Raw genomic sequence first — 21,716 nt, forward strand, 5'->3', positions numbered from 1 at the left:
CTGTCTCAAAAATAAGTAAACGCTAAAAAAAAAAAAAAAAAGTAAAAAAAAAAAAGAAGTGCAGGTAAGACAATGGGTGCTTGGGTTTCTCTTATATAACCAGGGGATTTTCATTCCAAATAAGCCTAGGACCTGGAAGAGAAGGACATCATCGACTCCAACAAACCAGTGCATATGATTTGAATAGAAATGCACATCTTCAAAGGAAAGGACCTGGTCCGGTCAGTCACGGTCACAGAGCTCTGTCCACATCCGACACACAGAAACGAGCAAGCCCTGAGGCAACGCCACTCACCAGAACTTTCTCCACCGTCAAAATGGCTGGGAGGGTCAGCCTCACACCAGTGACCACAAACAGCCCCGACAGATCCCATTTTCCCCAGAGGAGGACCGTCCAAACCGAGCAGGGAACCAATCTGACCCACATCATCCCACTAATCAGCTTTGAACCTGAAAGTTGCCGCGCAGAGGGGGTACGGAACACACGCTTGCTGAACGGCATGGAGTCTGTGAAAGGCGAAAGGCTTGTCACGTATTGATTTCAAATTTCAAATTATACAACCGCAGGAAGTTAACCCTCTTCCCAACACGGAGAGTCAAGGCGGAGAACATAAACAAGAGGCTTATCCTTTAGCTCGGTTCCCAAAAGAAGATCAGAAGGGCTCCAGGGGTCTCTACAGTCTCCTGGTCACAGATTTTGCTGTCCTGCAAGTCCCAGCTCTGGCATCTTCCTCTGCATGTGCTTACTAGAGCGGTGGATGGCTCATCTGTAAACAAAGGCCAGAGCACCTCCCCATCTCCCCAGGACCTGGCCGTGGTGACAATATGCAATATACTTAGGACAGCCCCTGGCCCATCCTGAATAAGATAAAGAGGTGACACTCCTCAGGGGAGCCTCAGAGCAGTTTCTGTGGATCCACAGTGGGGAAGGGGGAGAGAGGTCAAGCGAGTGAGGAGCTGAGGCCCCTCGCTTCCGACCGAACTTGAACCCCTCTGCCCTCATCTGTATTATATCCTGTGCTTCCGCCTAAGAGTGTATCTCAGACAGTATTTTAGCCCCTTAGGAAGAGTTTGGAAATCGCTACACCAGGGAAGGCCTGGCATGCCTTCTAGTGAATAAACTTGCCATGCATCCGGGGTCCAGCTGGGCCTCCCCTCCGTCCCAGCCCTCCGTGTCCCTCTCTGCTGTCGTCACGGGCCACCCCCCCCCCCCGCCCTTCCTCCTCCTCCCCGCCGGCCCCCCGCCAGAGGGCCGTGATGCGCACCTGGTGAAGCGGACCTCACAGATGTTGCACATGTATGGCTTCTCCCCGGTGTGGGTCCTCATGTGCCGCGGCAGCTTCCCGGCCCCCATGATGACTTTGTGGCAGATGGGGCACTGCTGAGAGGCCTTGGGCTTCAGCTTGCGCTCCTCCACCAGCGGCCAGGGCGGGAAGAGGCCCCCCAGGTGGGTGGCACTCAGGAAGTTGAGATAGGCACCGTAGTCGTTCTCCGCCTTGATGGGGCCCAGCGGCCCCCCGGGAAGGTCGGGGAACATGTCCTTGAAGAAGTCGTTGGGGAAGGGGGGCGGTGGGGGCGGGGGCAGCTCCTCCTTCTCCTCCTCCTTGATCTTCCGGTTCTTGATGACCAGGTCTAGCGGCCCACTGTCCATGGGCTGCTCAGGCAGCTGGGCAAAGGCACCAAAGTCCCCCGGCCAGAGGTGCGGGAAGAAGTCAGGGGCGAACGGAGATAAGGAGGGTCTCCTATCAGTGATGTTGGCTTTGGGGTACAGGTTCTCCCTCAGCAAGGATTCGATGGAGAAGTCCCGGATGACGCCCAGATGGCCGGGGCTGCCGGCCTGGAAGGAATCGGGGAAGTCCCTGGGTGCGTCGGAATAGGCCTTCTCCGTGAGATGGTCCGTCTTGGAGGGGCTTTGGTGGCAGTTGATGTCCTGGGGGTCGGGCAAGTTTTCTTGGTCGGCGAAGTCTTCGGTGTCATCATCTTCGTCTTCTTCCTCTTCCTCCTCCTCTTCCTCCTCGTCCTCCTCATCGTCGTCATCCTCGTCGTCGTCGTCGTCCTCCTTGTCGTCCTCCTCCCCGCCGTCCCCGCCGGGCTCCATGATCTCCAGGCACACGTTCACGATGCACTGGATCTCCAGCATCCTGGCGGCGTTGAGGATGTGCTTGACGTTGGAGGCGGTGATGGTGAGCGTGGAGGTGTAGGCGAAGTCCAGGATGGCAGCCAGGGCCTCGGGCTGGACAAAGTCGATCTCGTAGACGTACGGCTGACTGGCCAGGGCGCCGGCCGTGAACAGCTTCTTGAAGTATTTGCTGCAGGCCGCCAGGACGGCGCGGTGGGTGCGGTACTCGTGCTCCTGCACCACGAGGAGCACGTCGCAGAGCAGGCCGTCCTGCCGCTGCTCGTTCAGGCTGCACAGGACCTCGCTGCTGTGGTTGGGGAAGGGAATGCCGATGAGTTCGTCGATGCCATTGGCCATGTTCTCAGCCAGAGCCCTGCAGGGACGCACAGAGAGGAGGCCGGGGTTAGAGGCACAGTCCCGGGAGGGGACACCCAGCTCTGGGGCCGGTGAGGGGGGCCGCCGGGCTGGTGGGCGCGCTGGCCACGGCACCCCTGCCTTGGCTTAAGGCTTCCCGCTCCACCAGAAAGCCGACCCTCCTCCCTCTCGGCCTGGCCAAACCCCACCTGCGATTCAGAGCCCAGCGCGCAAGGCGGGCTTTTCACTGTATCCCCGGGGCCCTCTCCCGGCACCCCCAAGGCCCTTGGCCTGAGGCTTCTCAATGGGCAGGTAGTGTACGCCATTTAGCCAAGGCTGTGGAAGCTTCTCTTGGGCACGGTTCCACTGAATTCGCTTCCTGCTCTGGGCACTACAGGAGTGGCCCTCAGTCGAGGGCCAAGCAAGGGAGTGTTCTGTCGCCACTCAGGGCTCCTGCTGGGTAAATGCTCTGTTGTTTTGTTTCGTTTTCCACAAAGCCTCTGACTCGGGTAATGGATTAATATGTTGCTACTATTGGCTACTGTTCTGAGCGGTGCTGTGGTCCCCCCTCTGCCTGCCCCAACTCGTATGCTGGAAACTTAAGCCTCAGGATCTCAGAATGTGACTCCCTTCGGAGGGAAGACTTTTAAAGAGGTGACTGAAGATCAAATGAGGTCATGTGAGTCAGCCCTAATCTAGCATGACTGGTATCCGTATAAGACGGGAGGAGGACGCAACACTCAGAGGGCAGAGCCCGTGAAGACACAGGGAGAAGATAAGCCAAGGGGAGAGGCCTCAGAAGAAACCAAACCGGCCTGACACCGTGACCCTGAACTTCCAACTTCCAGAACTGTGAGAAAATCGGTTTCTGCTGTTTAAGCCCCCGAGTCTGTGGCTCTTGCTAACTGCGGCCCGAGCAAACCGATAACAGCTTCTAGGAATCTTAACAACCAAATTTTGTGGCCCATTTTCGGCACAGGAATGGGGGCCTAAAGGCATATGTCTTGCCTTCTGACCTTACTTCCGGCTTCGTTCTAGTTGATGGCATTTCTATTCACTTGCAAATCTTGATCTTTTATTTTTTTTCCTTTTGAATATTGACCTGCTATATATGTACATCGGTGAGCTGTTTCACATGTCAGTAAACGTTTAAATTCAGTATTAAATTCGAGTACACTATTAGTTAACTTATCATGTCTGTATTCTGTTACCCTCAGGGAAACGCATCGCCTGCAGGGAGAAGCCTCTTCTGAGACCCCTTAGGATGAAGTGTGGCCAGTGACAGCCACCGGGAGGGAAAAGTGCAGGACAGAGGACACCAGAGGACATCACCTCCCTTCAGGGAGCCAGACTCATCGCCCAAGTCCACAGATTCAACCTGGACAAAAAGCCACTTCAGTTTTTGTGCCATGGCATCGAGGACCCCCTCTGCTTAGGGCAAAGCTTGATTGTGGCCCATGCGTAAATCCTAGCAAAAGCCTGGTCCTAACCCTGGTGCAATGATGGTGAAAAGCAAATAAAAATGAAAACAAAACCTGAAAGCCTCATGCCCCAGTGGGAAGAGCTTTGGGGATTCCCACACATTTATCTTCTGGACATTTCCACTTTGGGAAGGCAGGTGCCATGGGAGTGGAGGAGTGAGAAGGGCCACTCACACGATACGTGCCCTGGGTGGGGACTGGAGGCCCCAGGGACCTGGCGGGGAGTGCAGGTGCTCAGGAGGTTTCCCAGAGTGAAGGCCTTGCTGCTGCCCTGCCTCCTCATCTTCAAAAGGGCCAGGGACCCCCACAGGCCACGCATTCATCCCCTAAATAGTCACTGGGTCTCTCCCTGTGCCAGGCACTGCCCTGACCTCTGGGGATGCACGGCAAGCAGACCAAGAAGGTCCCTGCTCTAACAGAGCTTACAGAGACATAACTGTGACAAAGGAATATCAAGATTCACCAAAGAGAAACGGGGGCTCCCCGCACACCCATCAGAAGGGCTAAGATAAAAAGAGAGACAACACCGAATGCTGGGGAGCATGTGGGGAAAACTGGATCACTCATCCATTGCTGGTGGACATATAGAACGGTAGAGCCTCCCTGGAAACAGCCTCGTGGTTTCTTACAAAACGAGATGTGTAACGACCATATGACGCAGCGCTCTTGATCAGGCACTGTTGAGCATTTGTCCCCAAGAAATAAGAAGGCAGGTGCACGCAAAGACCCGAACGCCAATGTTCCCAGCAGCTTTACGCGTAGCGGTCAATGATTGTGAAGGGTCCAGAGGTCCTTCAACGAGTGACCGGCTCACCAAGTGGTAGTGCACCTACACCATGGCATACTAGTCAGCAAACAAAAGGAATGAGCTATTGATACCTAAAAAAAGCCTGGATAAGCCAGGGTGAAAAAAGCAGCACCAACAGGTTACATACTGTATGATGTCATTTACGTCGTGTTCTTGAGGTGGTATAATTTCAGAAATGGAGAACATAGGAGTGGTTGCTAGTAGCTGGGGGGGGGGGGCAGGAGGGAGGTGGGCGTGGCTATAAAAGGGCAACAGGAGGGACCCTCCTGGCGATCGGGACCATTCTGTATCTTGAGTGTATGGAGGTCAATATCTCGGTTGATGTTTTACGGGGATTTTGAAAGATGCTACCGTTGGGGCAAACTGGGTAAAGTGTACATGGGATGTCTGGATTATTTCTTAAAACTACATGTGAATTGGGGCGCCTGGGCGGCTCAGTTGGTTAAGCACCCGACTTGGGCTCAGGTCATGATCTCGCAGCTTGTGAGTTCGAGCCCCGCGTCGGGCTCTGTGCTGACGGCTCGGAGCCTGGAGCCTGCTTCGGATTCTGTGTCTCCCTCTCTCTGCCCCTCCCCTGCTCGTGCTTATCTCTCTCTCTCACAAATAAATAAACTTTAAAATAAGCTAGATTTCTATTTTAAAAAACCTACGTGTGAGTCGACAAGTTATGTCAAAACGAGAAAGTTTAATTAAAAAAGTCAAATGGTAGGAAATAACTTAGACCAATAAATAGATCTCCTTCCACCCTAGTGAATGACTCTTATCATCTGTCTATAGTAGTGGGTGAGGTGGTGGGAAGAGGGAGGCTACTTTAGTCAGAGTGGTCAGAGAAGGTCTCCTTGGGCGGTGTCATTTGAGCTGAGGCCTGGATGGCAAGAAGGATCCAGTCATAGGATGCTGTAGGGAACAGTGAGTGCAAAGTAGGCAGTCCCATCAAGGTGCTCTAGGTCTGGGGGGCCAAGTTCTGCTCTGAATGGCCCCATTTAACGTGGTTCTTGTCCACTGAAAAACCATTTCACTGCTGCATCCCTTTGGGGGGGCTCAGATCCCTCGGCGGTCCTGTGTAGGACTCCCCTCTTCCTCTCTGACCAGGGAGGGCATCCCCATGCCGCAGGCCTCAACTATCTGTGCTGCAGAGAGTGTTCTGAGGTTCCCTCCTTCCCTTACACCCCAGGCCTTCCTGTTGTAATGGTGGAAGCCAGAGGGAAAGCTTGAGAAGCCAGGGCAAGCGTTGAGGCTAGGTGCTTCTTCGGGGCTGCCATTTCTATTACGGTCCCAGGAAGGATGCTTTGTTGCAGCCAGGTGCAACATGACCTCCCGTGCAGTGAGTAAGGGGACCTGAGGACACTGCTCCCCATCCCCCTGGCCCCAGCCTTCCGCTTCAGACACTCAGGCCTCATAGGGCAGACTGGGAGGACTTAGGGCCGGGCCAACCTTGGCCAACACCTTCTCTCTGCAGGCCAAGTGCCCGCCCTAAACAATGGGGTTCCCAAATGAGGGATCAGAGTCATCATCTGCCCTCAGGCCTGCTCATCTTCACGATCACTGGGGTATAGCTCCTATTATTATCACTATTTCTATCTCACAGAGGAGGTAAAGAAGGCACAAAAGGATAAATCACAGAGACGAAGTTACGGTGTAAAGATCTGAGTCTGAAGTCTGGCTCCTCGGGCCATGCTCTCGACCACAACCAATCTACCTCCTGCCTCTGCTTCACAAAGGCAACCAAGCATGGCCAGCAGTCCTTGCTGTGGCCTGAGTGGCCCAGACTCAGGGCGTTCAGAGATGCTCAGGGGTGCCTTTGGGGAGGAGGGTGGGAAGGATTTGGGTCAGCAGGAGAGGGCGGCCCTGCCTCCCCACGGGGGGCGAGCAGGCAGGGGCAGCGGGCAGGTGAAAGCCTGGCCAGCCTCAGGAACTGCAGCGTCAGGAAGACTTCCCAAGCAAGCCCCAGGTCGTGGCTTTTCTCAGAGTGGGTTCAGTGGCTTGCCTACTTGCTCCCCGGGCAGCCTCCCCTGGTGGTTCTGGCAAAGCTCCGCCAGGGGACGGGGAGAGGGCGAGGGGAGGTGATGGAGCTGAGGCCCCATCAGGCCTTCCCATCCCGTCTTCTGAGCACCGCCTACCTGGATATGCTGACCGCCCACAGCGCTGTTCTCAAATGTGCCCCCCGTCATTCCCCGGTACCCCCTTCCCTCTAATCCCCCAACACGAATCCTGCTTCGCAGCCCCCATGGCTTTGCTCACGCTGAGCTCCCGGCTGGAGAACACCCAACATCTTGCGTCTCTGGCATCCTTCACCTCTAGGGGGCCGCATCCCACCCGCACTTCAAGACTTCCCCCGTCCCTCAGTTCAGATGCCAGGCCTCTCCCGCCTTTAGATCTCCCGGACCCCTGATGCCTCCTACCGTTTATTTCATGCTGCTCGTGCTATAACTTATGTTATGCGCCTTGCCATTTCTGCTAGATTGTGAGCCGCTGGAGGGCGGGCTGTCATTACAATGCTCGGCACAGTCCTGGCACACAGCTGGTGAAGGTCTAGGGCAGGGGCTCCGGGCGCTGAAATTACCACGGTGCGGGTGGTTCACGACACAGTGGCACCCCCTCTAAGGGCAGACTCGAAGATGTCCCCCCACCCCATGATTCTTGCCTCCTGGTAGCAAGATCCGTACCCTCGTGTGGCCCCCTTCCACGTGAATACGGCTGACCTGTGTAACCGATGAGATTTGTGGACCTGATGGTGTGGTCGTGAAAGACATCCTGGGTGGGGGGTGGGGGGGAAGCCAGCTGCCGTGTGATGGGGACGCACAAGCAGCCCTATGGGGAGGAACACGTGGCAAGACTGTGGCTTCCTGCCAGCAGCCAGCCCCAGCTCACCAGCTGGGTGAACGAGCCACGGCGAGAGCGGGCCACTCAGCCCCAGTCAAGCCTTCGGATGACGGCAGCCACACTGACATCCTATCATCCAGGGAGATACAACTCCCTGAAAGATACGGAACCAGTGTCCCTTAGCAGAGGTGCTCCCGAGATCCTGACTGTGAGACAGCAAATGTTTACTCTCGTTTGAAATTTCTAAATTCTAGGGTGACTTGTTACGCGGCAACAGGTCACCACACAGGGGGCCCCCCCCGCTGACGTCACGCGCATTGTAGACGTGTGATCGTTAGCATGACAATTGTCCGGCAGATGGCAGTTAAGATGCTCCAGTCTAACAAAACCAGCGTATTACGAGATGATTTCGATAGATGCAAGTAGACATATTGAGGAAATGGCACCTTTTCCAAATTCCCACCAAGCACCATATGGGCAGCAGGGTCCTCGCGCTTAGAAACACCTTCTCATCTCAGACGATGGTTTGTAAATGAAACTTCGACTGCTAAGTAAAATGTCCAAATCAGTAAAACCCCAGGAAGTCGGTTCTTTACGGAGAGCCAAGTTTTCTTGCTTGCTAAGGGCTTATTCCTCTAAAGACGAAAAATGTTTTCAATGTTTTCCAGAGAAAATTCTTACAATTCTTTAAGCTTTCCCCCAACCTTTTAAAACAGAGGAGATGCGACCCATGGAACTGTGGGTCGGTGGTCAGTGTCTCATTGGAGCCCACCGAGGAGAGCAGAGTGGCCGTCCCTATGCTAAATGTCCCATCTCGTGTGCTCCTGGAGCATGTCTGCTGGGACTAGAAATCAGGAACCCATCGCTGTGTGACTTTGGGGGGCCCCTCTGCCTCTCTGGGCTTCTGCCTCTTCATCTCGTCCTCGACGAGTCATGGAAAACCTGATAAGTGCTGTCATGACTTTGAGAAGCTACAGGTGCAGAATGGAGAAATGAGGAGGCGGTAACAGGCCCGGGTGACCCTGGGCACGAAGGCAGGCCTGCCCAGCAGCGACTTCTCGCCGCGCCTGGGTTCTGAGCCTTCATCCCATCGCATTCCTGGAGGGGCGGATGTAATCCTGTCTTGGGGGCTGTTTTTCCAGGCAGGAGGCAGGTCTGCCACTTGCTGTTTCATTGTCTCTTTGGGAAAAAGTGCCCCCTCCATGCACCCTGGGAGCTTCCCTGGTGACCCTAAGATTCCCATGCCCTGGAGGGCCTGCAGACAGCACCGTCCCCAAGGGAAGGCCACGCCACACCCCCACCTTCCCGGCCAGGCCCTCCAGCCTCTTCCTCCCATCGCTGGAGACAGGGCAGTCCTGTCTCCAAGAATAACACACTCAGGAAAGACAATCACACACACACACACACACACACACAGGCCAGAAAGAAAGGGGTGGGAGAGGGGGCAAGAGGGGCTTGGAGATGGAGGGAGGAGGTGAAAGAGGAAGAATGCAGGGTGGGCGGAACCTTCTCCAGTGCGGTCATTATCCCAGAGGACCTCCCCTGGGCCTCTGCCCTCGGGGAAAGGCTCTAGAGCTCAGGTATGTCTGAGTAGCCCTGTCTGACCAAAGCAGCATTTCTCACCTCTGGGCCTCTGTTTGTTCAACTGCAGAATGAGAACATTACCCACCCCAGGTACGCACCTGCTCCCCCCCACCACTCCCACCAGGAGAGGCGGTCATGCCCTCTGAAGAGGGGAGGAGGTGCTCCTCCAAGAGAAACCAAGAAGTGGTGGGGGTAGGGCAATCGGAAGGCGCTTGAATTTTTGTGTTATTCTGTGTCCTCTTCTAATAACCCAATCAGTCAAGCACGCCAGCTAGCATTCGCGCTAATGATCGATCCCAACGACCATTTATGGACTGCTTGTAACATGTCACCCGTTGCACTTCTAATCTTTCCTCAACTGACACAGTTCTGAGAGGTACATATTTCATATCATCACCTCCAATTAAGACAGGAAGAAACAGGTATGGAGGGGGTCAGTGGCCTGCCAATGCCACAAGCCAGCAAGTGTGATGTGGGATTGGAGCCCAGCTGCCTCCGGTGCCAACACTCCTATCCATTCCCCTTTACACACTGCCTCCCACAAAGTCCAGCTTGGGATTTGAACCCTTCTCCCCAACGGTTGTCTCTCACTTTAGAGACTTCTCGGAGCCCGGGGTGAGGGATGTGTACATGGGGGCGGGTGGGGGGAAGGCTGCATGCATATCAGGAGTCTCGGTACCAAGTACAAATGAAAGGTATGGACAGGAAGGCTCCACACACCAGGCAATCAGGCTAGGCTTTCAGGAGGAGGGGCCTGTCTGTGCTGCACAGGATAGAAAGGATTTCACTGGGCAGAGGGGCAATGGCAATGTTATTTGGATCCGGAAGGCTTTGGATGTCCAGAATCCCCTCTGAAAGTGTTTAACCTGGAGTCCAAGTGGGATCATACAAGAAGCTATTCTCAGCCAGGCATGCGCCTGAAGTTGACTGATGGCCACCTGATAATAGGAGGCCTACTCGGAGTGGTGGGGGGTGAGGCCCTGTTCTCAGACTACCTGGGTCCATGTCCCTGCTTCCCCACTGATGGCCTCTGGGACCTGGTAGGACCCTTCTCGAGCTCAGTTTCCTCATCTGTACAATGGGGATGATAGTCCTGTCTACCTCACAGACTCATCCTATGGGTCAAATGAGGTGAGGCACATAAAGGGCCTCCTGGTACATAGTAGGGGCTCAACAATTACGTGTCAACAATTATGAAGTCCAGGAAGGACACGGACCTCGCACTGATGTCTTGGCAAAGGGAAGTAGGACCGTACTGGGAACTACTTTGCCTTCTGCATAGTTTCCTAGAAGTCCACACTATTTAAGCACTTCTCCTAAAGATATTCTGAGAAGGACACTTACGTGCTCCCAGGGCCACTCCTGGCACGCAGAGGGCATCATCACCTTCCAAGGTCCTTCCATGCCTCCTGTCTCGTACTTCTAAGCCATCAGGCAGGCAAGGCTGACATAAATATGCCCATGTTACAGATGAGAAAAATGAGGCACAAACAGGAGCCTTGCCCAAGGTCGCACAGCAAATTAGTGCCAGGGTCAGAACTAGCATCAGGGTGTTCTGATGCCCCAGCCTCTACTCCCCTGATAGGCTACAGTGCCCCCTGCGAGGTGCAGAGTTGCCCAGCTAGTCGGGGACCCACGTTCTCGGACTAGTTTTACTAGGAACGTGAGGTGCGTGGAAGGCAGGTTACACACTCCTGCCGCCCTCGGTTTGGAGGGAAGTAACTGCCTAGATCTCACCTGCTCCAAGCAGGGTCTGATCCTTATATGTCTGTATCATTCCCAGGATGCCATCAAATGGGAACATAGTAGATGCTGAATGAATGAGATCAGTTCAAATACATAGTGGGGACAGACCTGAAGTCACAAACGGCAGTGGGGTGGCTCGAACCCTCTGCCTTGGGGACATCTAACATTTGATCAGAGCCCTGTCATTCGTATACTCATTCATTCCATCCTTATTATGATCCCCATTTGATGGGGATCAGAGAGGCTATGTGACCTGCCCTAAGTCACAAAGCTCGGTTCAGCAAATCTGGGGCTCAGGATGATGCTTCCATCTGCCAACCCCCCAGGGCAGGCTGGCCTCAGCAGTGGCAGACTGCCGCTGCCCCGGGAGTGGCCCCACTGGTCTCCAGTCCCAGCTCCTCCCCTGCCTGGGCATGGAGCTTCAAAGCCACCTGGCAGAATTGGTGGCTGCGGTGGGGGCGAGGGGGCTGTACAGGGGCAGAGGAGGGATGTGGCTTTTTCTTCCAGACCTGGGAATGAGGCTGGGCAGTGGACACCTGCATCCTGTGAGCAGGTTCTTACTCCCTGTGGTCTGTGTAGGCATTGAATTCTGCAAGGGGCCGGTGGGCCAGGGCAAAAGAGGCACAGGGAGGCCTGGCCCAAGCAGCTGGCCAGCCCCGCAGACCTGTGCTGGGCGCACCCCACCCAGCCCTTGGCAGGTCCCCTGAGCGGGGGCAGCCACAGCCATGGCCCCGGGATGCCCCGGGGCCTCGGCTGCCCCAGAAGCTGGGGCCAGACATGTGGGCTGGGAGGCTGGGAAGGGTTACTTCAACTTCCAGCCTGCTGGAGCACCCCAGGAGGAGAAGCCGGCCCCACCTGCCCTGTTTCACAGTACTCTGCTGAAGCCCCCGAGTTAACAAAGCTTCAGGCCTGTTGAGTTCTGTATTCTGAGAGGCTTGTCCACATCTGCTTTTCTGCATACGTTTCCCTAGGATCCTTGGTACAGAAGGAATTACTCGGCCCATTTTGCTAATGAGAAACCCCAGCTCATGCTGGTGAACACACTTGCCCGAAGTCACAGAGCGAGGTGAGTGACAGAGACCCCAGACCTCCTGCCTCGTAGCCCGGACTCCATCCACTGTATCAGGCTGTATCCCTTGCCAACGACCCCCTCTCACCACCGCCGTCTCCCCCTGCCCCCTGCGTTGGTTTGATCAGAACGAAGTCTAGGACCCCTCCTAGGAGCTGGAGTAGGGACAAAAGCCAGGGTGGGCTTCTCGTCCCTTAAATTCTTATAGACGTGAAGCATACTCTAGGGACAGACTTGAGGGGTAACCAGGAGGGTGGCTTGAGAGATGGGCAAGGAGGAACGAGGGGCGGCTCTGCACTGGACTTCGGTGATGGAGGGGGGACAGGGGTATATGAGTGTCAGAGCTGTTCAGTTACTCCCTGGAGGAACCCCCTCGTCTTTACAGCAGCAGCCTGTGAGCAGCTGGGTCTGCAGGGGCCACAGCCCACAGACCCCCGCCCGAGGGGCCTTTTACTTTGCAAAGTACATTCACCTCCTTGGTGCTGTACCCATTTAGCGGATACAGAGACAGAAGTAGACCTAGGTCCAGGTCATAAAGCAATGTGGTTACAAGACTGTTGAAGAACTCACATATTTCCGCGCCCCCCCCCGCCCCCCCAAGGCCACTTCTACTGCTCTGCAGTAACCTTGCTGACAAGATCGAAAGGGCGGGTTTTCTAAGGGGCCGTGTGGCCTCAGGAACACAATGAGAGAGGCAGGCTGGAGGGGCTGAGGGTCGGGAGAGCAGGAGGGTCCCCTGCTGACAGCCGAGCACTGGCTGGCTGGCCCGGGGGAGTCTGGGTTGGACAAACAAAGTGGTGCCCCTTCAAGCTGCTGTTCTTTAATTATTTATTCATCCTTTATTTACTAGAGGGTGAGGTGAAGGGGGGCCAGGGAACACTCGTTTTCTTCTAAGAAAAATTGCACACCTCTTTATGTTCAAAATAAGGGATTTACAGCTTGTGTTTATTACAGGCGATTTCCTGAGCCAGAAAACTCCTTGGGAGGCTTATTAAACCTTATTAAACTACTGAAAATCTAGATAATAAAATAAATCACTTGTCCCCCCCTAAACAGCTCCAGGCCCCGTGTCACGGAGTTTCAGAGTCTCAGCTGCCTCTAGCTGCCTTTTCAGGTATGCTGGTTGGTCTGCTTGGCTCCCTGAAACCGGCATCAGCAGGGGACAAACACATGGGGGGGGGGTGGGGACACACGAGCACGCTGGGAGCGCTCTTGTCTTTAGCATTTCTGTCCAAGGAGGCTGTCTCCTGAGGGGGTGGGGGGGTGGGGTGGGAATGATTTAGATGTTGCTAGTTATTTAAGGGGCTGTGCGTGGATTCTTGGGTTGAGCCCTGATTTCGACCCTTCCTGGGGATGTTTCAGTGTCTCTTCTAGAAGGCACCAAGGTGGCCGCCGAGGTGGCCGGCCTCTGAGTGTGCTCTGCCTGTACATCATCCTGACCCACGTGCCAAGGGCCCCCCGTGCTGCGCCGTTGCCGCTGAGTCAGGGGACTTAGGGCGGGAAAGAAGGAAAGCTGGAGGCAGGCGAGAGGGACATAGCTGGGGTAGAGAAAGGCCAAAGTCAGTTTTTCGAAAGAGCATGAGGAGTTAGGGCTGAGCCGTTCGCAGGTGTGACGTCTGCAGGGCGGGGCTGGCCCCCTTTTGGGGAGGGAGTCCAGTTCAAGCCTGCGCTTACCATTGGTCTCTGCTCTGCCGCTGAGTTACAGGTGACCTTGGACCAGCCAAGTTCCCTCTCTGAGCGTCAGCTTCTTCTTTAACGGAAGCCCAGGAGGCTGCTGCCCTCAGACTTGATGGTTCTGTGCTGTCTTCCGGCTCACCCACTTAAATATTTCGGCTCTGGGGTTGACCTTTGGATCCCAAGGTTAGGGACAGCTCAACTTCTGCCATCTTGGGGCTGCTGCGCCCAACTGTTTCTGGATTCTGTCCACCTTCCCCCTCTGCCCAGAGTGAGAGGAGACTCTACAGGTTGGTAAAAAGTGCCTGCTGTGTTCCCTCAGCCTGCCGCTAAGGGAGGGCGAGGAGACTGACTGTATTTATCTTCCTGACTGTCAGACAGGTGGCCAACGATGGTTCCGGAGCTGTGCAGTGGCCGGGGCAGAGAATGGAAGCTGCGTCTCCAGAATGTTCACTAATTCATTACCAACAACCCCTCGGGCCCTGTGGGAGGACGCCGGGGCACAGACAGGGAGGCAGATTGACAGAGAAGCAGTCTATGGGAGACAAGGGGTTAATTCGGAGCTCCCTCCAACTGACATCAAGGGAATCAAACCCGTAACTGAGATGTACAGAGTGCCCATTCGGCGCCAGTCGCTGTCCTAAATGTTTTATACGATTCTCTCACTTAATCCTCTCAAAAACCCCACGAGGGAGCCGGTGCCATCATCGTTACCCAATTTTTCAAACGGGGAGACTGAGGTAGAGCTGGGATGTGAACCCAGGCAGCTGAGCCCCACGTGTCTTGAGCAGGCCTGCAAGGCTGCCTCGCAGCTGGTGGAGTTTGCCTGTTCTGCCGAGGGCAGAGAGGGAAGGCTGGATTTCCTGGCAGTAAGAACTCACAGTACAGACTTAACGCTAATACTGAACACCGGACAGTGCCGAGTGCTAGCCCAGAGGTGTGGACAGGTCCCCTGGGGGCTGGGGTCAGGGAGGGTACTCCAGCAACAAAGTGGGGGCGCTGAGCTCCGAGGCCCCGGGCAGCCGGGGTGTGGGGCAGGGAAAGCAGAACATTCTGGCAGAGAGAACAGTGTGTGGCAAGTGAGGGCACCGAAGCTGGAGCTTATCAAGGCAGGAGCGACGCGCAGCGGGGCGGTGGGTTCCGTGGCGGCTGCTCACTCTTCGGGGGTCTTGGGGGGACGGAGGCGGTGGCGGGGCAGGGAGGCGAGGCCTCACAAACGTTTGGACTGTGTAAGAGGCCATGGGGCGGAAGTCAGAGAAGGTTCTGGAAGGGAGAGGAACCTTCCCGCCACCGCATTTGAGGTTGGTGTCAGCGACAGGCAGTCCCAGAGCGGACAGGGCAGCAGGAAGTCAGCTAGGAGAACGTATGTTCTGACCCCTGAGGCAGCTCCCGTCACTCACAGGCACGTGCCTGCCCTTCTCTGTGCACCAGACCTCGGGTGAGCCTGGGTGGGGAGAGGCTCCAGCGGAGGTGGGGGCTGTGGGAGGCAGGAGGGCAGAATCACACTGCCAGGCCTCGGCCCAGGTGGAAGACGTCCTAGTTATGCCTTCTGCCTCCCTGCCGTCGTCCGCTTCAATGTGCAGACGGGGCCCAGATCGGCCGCCCAGCTGGATGGCCTCAAGGATCCCAGCCCTGCCTCTGTTTTCCAAAGGAAGTGAAACCTCAGATTTGCCTCGGATCTCGCTCCTTTCTTCTACGCAGACGGCATCCACCACCAGAACCGCCTGGTGTTTGGCTGGGAAAAACAAACTGGAAGCTTGCAATTTTCAGGCTTAATTGCACAGTTACATATAATGTTATTATACGGAACTTTTATTGCACTGGGAAAGTCCAAGCCTTTCCTTTTCCTATTTATTCTCCAGCCCAGTCTCTCCTCTACTAGAATGTGCTTCCTTGCCCGCTGCAGAAGCTGATGGCTGTTCGGTTCCAGGAGCCCTTTCCAAAGCAAGGACAATTAGGAGGTGAGTGGAAATCATTTGTCATGAGTGGTTTCCTAGTGGAACATCAGTTAATCAAGTCACAAAGGTCACCGATTACTCACCGTGTGCTTGACCTGGGCTTCACACAGCGTGGGGTTTTAAGCAAGACCTCACACCTACTTTTGAGGGGCTTCTGGCCTTACCGAGCAGTGAGACTAACCCACAGCAAAATATCAGACAGAAACAGAAACCAAGAAGGAACCCAGTGTGGTCTGGGTCCTACGATCAGGAATGTGAGGCCAATAAGTGATAGGTGGCTGTCCAGGCCACACAGCTGTCTGGGCAGGAGCCCAGTGCCAGGCTGTTGTGACAGAGAGACTAAATAATGGTGTGAGGCTGTGAGCACAGCCCCGGGAGTCCAGCCTTCCCCGTAGGTTTGGTTTCCCCAATGCAAATCTGAAGGAACACGAGGCTTTCTCCCCTCCGCCATGTTCGTCCTCAGCCACAGGAGCCCGGCACTAAGGACTGGGGTCTTTCACAGCCTCTGGGGAGGTGCCTCCCCTGCCAGAGCCTTCCAGAGTAACTGCCCCAAGCCCAACACTCACCCTGCCCTGCGTCACCCACCAACACTCGTTCTCCATCTGCACTGAGAGTTTTGATCTCCAGAATATCACAAATTGCACTGAAAATATTCTCAAGGCACAAGAATCCTCACCGCACCCCCCCCACACCCCTCCCAAGCAGCCCCCAGCCCAAAGAAGCCTGGCTGACCTACTGATGAGCTGGAAAGGGCTCAGTGATTTTCTTGCACCTAAGGAAGTCTGGTCCCCCTTTGAAGTCTCAAGATCAAAACATATTGAATAAGAATTATAAGGTTAAAAAGTTAGAAGAGAGCTGGCAAAAACCCCCATTATTTGCAGAGGATACGATTGGATACTTTCCTATATAAACAATGGACAAGTTCAAAAATATGTTAGAGGAGCCCATTTACTTGGCAACAAAAGTAGATGTAACACCTAGGAATAAGCTCATAAGAAATGTGCAAGATCCATACAAAGAAAGTTTAAAACCATGACTGAAGCGCTTTTTAGAAGTACTTAAGTGGAAAGATATACGCTGCCCTTGGCTAGGGAGCCACAATGTTGGAGTCATGCCACTGCCCCCTAAATTGTTCAATAAATGCAATACGATCCCAATAAAAATATCAACAAGAATTTCGATTGAAATGAGATAAGCTGACTCTAACGTTCATGCAGAAAAATAAGCATTTAAGAATAGCTGAGAGCGTTTTGAAAAGGATGAGTAGCGGGAGGAGAGAGACTAACCTTACCAGATAGGAAAACACATGATAAAGCCATAAAAATAAAATATTTGGTACTGGATCCTGAACAGTGAGACAGATCAATAGCAAGTCATAGACAGTCCATAAATAGACTCATATAAATTCATATCTATATAAATTAAGCATACAATAAAGGGGGCAGCTCAATGTCTATTTTAAGATGAAATTTTCAATAAAAGGGATTGGGACAACTTGGCCAAATCATATGGGAAACAAAACAAAACAAAACAAAACTTGGATCTCTTCCTCACTCTTAATGCCAAGATAAATGACAGGTACGGCAACAACTTAAAAGTTAAAAAAAAAAATAAAAAGGAAATATTGGAGGATGAGTTTATAATCTCAAAAGGAAATGCCTGTCTAAGTAACACAGAAACTCCAGAAGCCACAACAGATTGGTAAATTTGATGAAATAATGACTTAAAATTTTGGGCACATCAAGAATCCCGTAACAAAATACGGGTGCCTGATGGCTCAGTTAAGCGTCTGACTCTTGAGCTCAGCTCAGGCCATGATCTGATGGTTTGTGGGTTTGAGCCCCCCCATCGGACTCTGAGCTGGCAGCACGGAGCCTGCTTGGGATTCTCTTTCTCTCTCTCTCTCTCCCTCTGCCCCTCTGCCCCTCCCCTGCTCGTGTTCTCTCTTTCTCTCTCTCTCTCAAAATAAATAAATAAAAACTTATAAGAGAAAAAAGAATCCCATAACAAAATCAAAGCACAAACTGGGAAAAATATTTGCAAAACATGATGAAGGGCTAATTTCCTTTATAAAGAGAGAGTATATTAAATCGGCAAAAGCTCTCTATAGCTTGCTAGAGAATTTGGCAAAAAAAAAAAAAAAAAACATGAATAGGAAGATCACAGGAAAGGAAATACAGTTTTTAAATATGTGAAAAGTGCTCAATATCATTCAGCATTAAATACATAAAGATGAAATATAAAGAGATTTTAATTTTCGTGTCAGATGGGCAAAAATAAAAAATTCTGATGACCGAGAAATTTCCCTTATAGATATTCATCATATATATAAAAATAAAAATAAATATATATATATATATATATATTTTGGGGGGAGTGGAGAGAGAGAAAGTATGAGAGAGAGAGGGGAAAAGGGAGAAGGAGAGAGAGAATCCTAAGCAGGTTCCATGCCCAGCACGGAGCCCAACACAGGGCTCCATCTCATGACCGTGAGGACATGACCTGAGCTGAAATCAAGAGTCAGATGCTCAACTGAGCCACCCAGGTGCCCCCATCTTATAGTTCTATTATCCCATGTGTCCAACTTATGTACAAAGATCATCCCTGCAGCACTGATTCTAAAAGCAAAGACTAGAAGCGAACAATATGTCCAGCCATGGGGGGCTGGCTAGACACATGGTGGAGTTTTACGCAGCCCTTGAAACGAATGAGGCATGTCTGTGTACGGCAATATAGAGAACCGTCTCTCCGATTTAATTGCAAAGCATACTACGGAGCACGTGGTTTGTTGCCATGTTTGGAAGGCAAAGGATGACCACATCCACATATCTGTTCGCAGATGCCTGGCTATCTTTGGAAAGACACCCTCTAAAAACTGGCTACTGGTTCTTTCCAAGATGGGGTTGGAGATCTGCCAGTGGGGTGGAAGACAGATATATTTCCCTACACACACTGTTTGATATAGATGATATTTGACTTTTAAAGCCATTCCTATTAACAATATTGAGTGATCTGGAGTCTCTCCCTTCTTTCACAAACTCCCAAATCTGTGGGGTTTTTTTTTTTTGTAATGTCTGATCACTTTTGATTCGTTGTAGGGCTTTTCAACTATCCTATCTCAGTTTCCTGTCTGTAAAATGGAGTTAACCACCCTGGGGTGTCTATCTCGTAGGTGGTTGTGTGGATCAGATGAGAATTGGCTGAGGACAGGCTTTGGCTGCCTTCAAGTCTGGCAGGATACGACTGTAGGGTATTAGGGGTGGTCCATGCTCTGTCCAGCACCCATGTGCCATAATTCCTGCGGCTACAAAGGCAGGCCGTGGGTGAGACTCTTCAGTAGTGGAAGGGCGCCTGGTTTCAGCCTCAGGAGGCTGTTTGCTATTCCAACACAGGGAAGAGGAAGAGCCCTGATGTGTTTCGCACCACCTGAGTGTCAGGACTCCTAGGAAGGGCTGGCTGCAAATGGTGATCTCTCGATAATCAAAACCTACTGCTTTCTTGTCAACCACCTATCTTACACATATAAACTCATTCATGATGTCCATTTTACAGATGTGGCCACTGAGCTCTAAAGGGTTGAAGTGACCCACTCAAGATACCCAGATAGTAAGAGTCTGAGCCTCCCATGGTCCCTGTTCCGTACAGAAATTTCAATGACTCCTTTTGGGGGATCTCACCATCCCAGTCTGCCCATCATGATCCTTTATAGTCCAATCTTGACCTTGTTGCCCAGAGTTGTCTAACCTAGATTCTCTGCATTGTCCTCCAGACACACCATGCTCATTGCAGCTTCTGCACCTGTTCCTGTAGCCTGCTCACATCTCTAATCTAGTCTCACCTCTCCTGTCATCCCAGTCTCTTCAAGACCCTGTTTGAATCTCACTCTTTCATGTCTAACCCAAGGTGACTTTCCCCTGTGTGGCAGCCAGCCTCCGATCCCCAGTGATCCTTGATTCTTGGTATTCAGGAAGTGAATTCCCCTCCCCCACCCACATTGTCATCAGGGTTGGTCTGGATGTGATGGTGTGCGGCTTCCAAAGCTAGGATAGAAGAGACACTGCCAGTTTTGCCTTCCTTTCTCTTGGATCTCTTGCTGTGGGGGAAACCAGCTGCCACGTTGGGAGATACTTTCGTGGCCCTCGGACAGGTAGGCGTCCTACCAACAACCAGCACCAACTTGCCGGCTATGTGAGCGAGGCATCTTGAAAGCAGGTCTTTCAGTCCCAATCAAACCCTAAGATGACTACAGCTCCAATAAGTCAACATCTCGACTTCCACCTCTTGGGAAACCCTGGCCCAGAACTCCCCAGCTAAACAGCTTCTGAATTCCTGACTATAAAAATCATAAGGATAATAAATGCTGTTGTTTTAAGCTTCTAAAAATGGGTTATGCAGCATTTTTGTTATGCAGCAACAGCTAACTCATGCACGTATCTTTCAACGCCTTTGGGGGTCGGGACCTTACCCCTTGGTCCTCATGCATTTACTCCCTTGCCTAGCTTTCCGTGTATGTATTCTCAGCTGCCCAGCAAAATAGTAAACGTGTGTGGGTAAAAATTCCCCTAGATCTCCCGTCATGCCTAGTTGGGGGACTGGAGACAGACAGAGCCGCAGCGATTTTCTGGCTTACTCTTTGTGAAGAGAAGGCAAGTGAGTAGATGGAAGGCCACAGCCCACAGGTGTGGAATGCTTCCTGCTTGACTGGTACCCACCTAAGTATGCAAGCAACTCACAGAACACCCGCAAACCTGCCACCCGAGACCCACAACTCACCCACACACCGCAGCATTCGTGGAGGAGCCTCCTGCAATCCACTTCTAGGGGTGTCCCAGAGGGCGGGAGGGGGAGGTGGGGGGAGAAGAGGGCCTGGAAAGGGCTATTGTCTCATACTTACGACCCTGAATGCTACTGGTGATTTATTGCTTGTTCCACACCCTTTCCAAAAATATTTCTTTCAAAGCCAGAGTAACAGCCTCCATTCAGCATTTCTGACACTCAGTTCTAAATAGATGGTGTGCTTAAGCCCAAAGAACAGTTTTGGAGTTTAAGGATCATAAAGAAAAATACTGTAAAGGGAACTACCACTTTCAAAGCAGCGCCCCCCCCCCCCCAGTCCCTCAAAGAGTTGGAGCTGCCTGCCCTGTCCCCAGAGACACATCTCCAAAACCACCCAGGCTCTTTTTCCCTAAAGGCAGCCTGTGGGAGGACACGACCTGCACCCCCGAATTCCCTCCCGCCACCCATCTTTCCCAGGCCAACGGGCTGATTTTCCAAGGCTGATCAAAAAAAAAGTTGAAGGAAGGAAGAGAGCTCTTTTGTAAAATGGTGTCTAAACAGACGCGGCCCCCCCCATTTTGGGGGCCGGGTGGGTGGAGGTGACCAAAGATACAATTATAATGGAGCCCATCCTCTCCCACGAGACCCATTTTAACCAGTGTGTAATAAAGCCCCAGCTCATCCACCCTCTGATTTGGGTCAGATGAGATGAATTTTTAGCTTTTCTGGGGAGCCAGTGCCAGCGGGGGAAGCAGAGGAGGGGAGGGACGAACAAATACGCTACCGTTCCCTGGAGGAAAGGAAACGTAGGGAGCAGACGGAGCAGGGACTGAGGAGGTCACCCTTTGCCTCCTTCCACCATGTCTCCACCCTGTCAACCTCCTCACCCTCCTTAACCTCTATTAGGTTGACTCTCGCTCATCCTTTGAAACTTTGCCCAGGCGTCACCTCCTCCAGGAAGCCTTCCTGAATTAGGTGCCTGCCTTCCATGTTCTGTTCCTTGCCTGTCTCTTAAGCCCTTGGCACATGGAGGTATAACTGGAAAATGGGTGTTACCGTGATTGATGTGAGGTGCTGGGGGTGGGGGCTCAGGACAGGGGTAGACAGACCACAGTGGGTGCTGCAGGATGAGCATAGGAGTGTCAGGGATCTCCAAAACCCATTGAGTGAGAGGGGCTGCCAGGAGGGAGCTAAATGCGTCCCAGTACAACCCCAGGAGCTTGAAAGGTGGTGACCGAGCAGCCATGGATTGCTGGGGCTGGGGCGGGACTGGACAGGGGTATAGTATGTATGACCCTGCTCCAGCCTGTCCAGCCGAGGAATT

General features: G+C 52.9%; 1 protein-coding gene across 1 annotated transcript in view; it reads right to left on the minus strand.

Annotated features, from left to right (window-relative positions):
• Positions 1–21,716, minus strand: part of ZBTB7C (zinc finger and BTB domain containing 7C) — a 108,905-nt gene that overhangs the window by 11,443 nt on the left and 75,746 nt on the right. Inside the window, exon 2 of the mRNA XM_042962021.1 lies at positions 1,266–2,492. Coding sequence (XP_042817955.1) covers positions 1,266–2,476 — 1,211 coding nt within the window. The 5' untranslated portion in view covers positions 2,477–2,492. The remainder of the gene's footprint in view (positions 1–1,265; positions 2,493–21,716) is intronic.

The sequence above is a fragment of the Panthera tigris genome, chromosome D3 (assembly GCF_018350195.1).
Source record: "Panthera tigris isolate Pti1 chromosome D3, P.tigris_Pti1_mat1.1, whole genome shotgun sequence".
NCBI classification, from domain to species: Eukaryota; Metazoa; Chordata; class Mammalia; order Carnivora; family Felidae; genus Panthera; species Panthera tigris.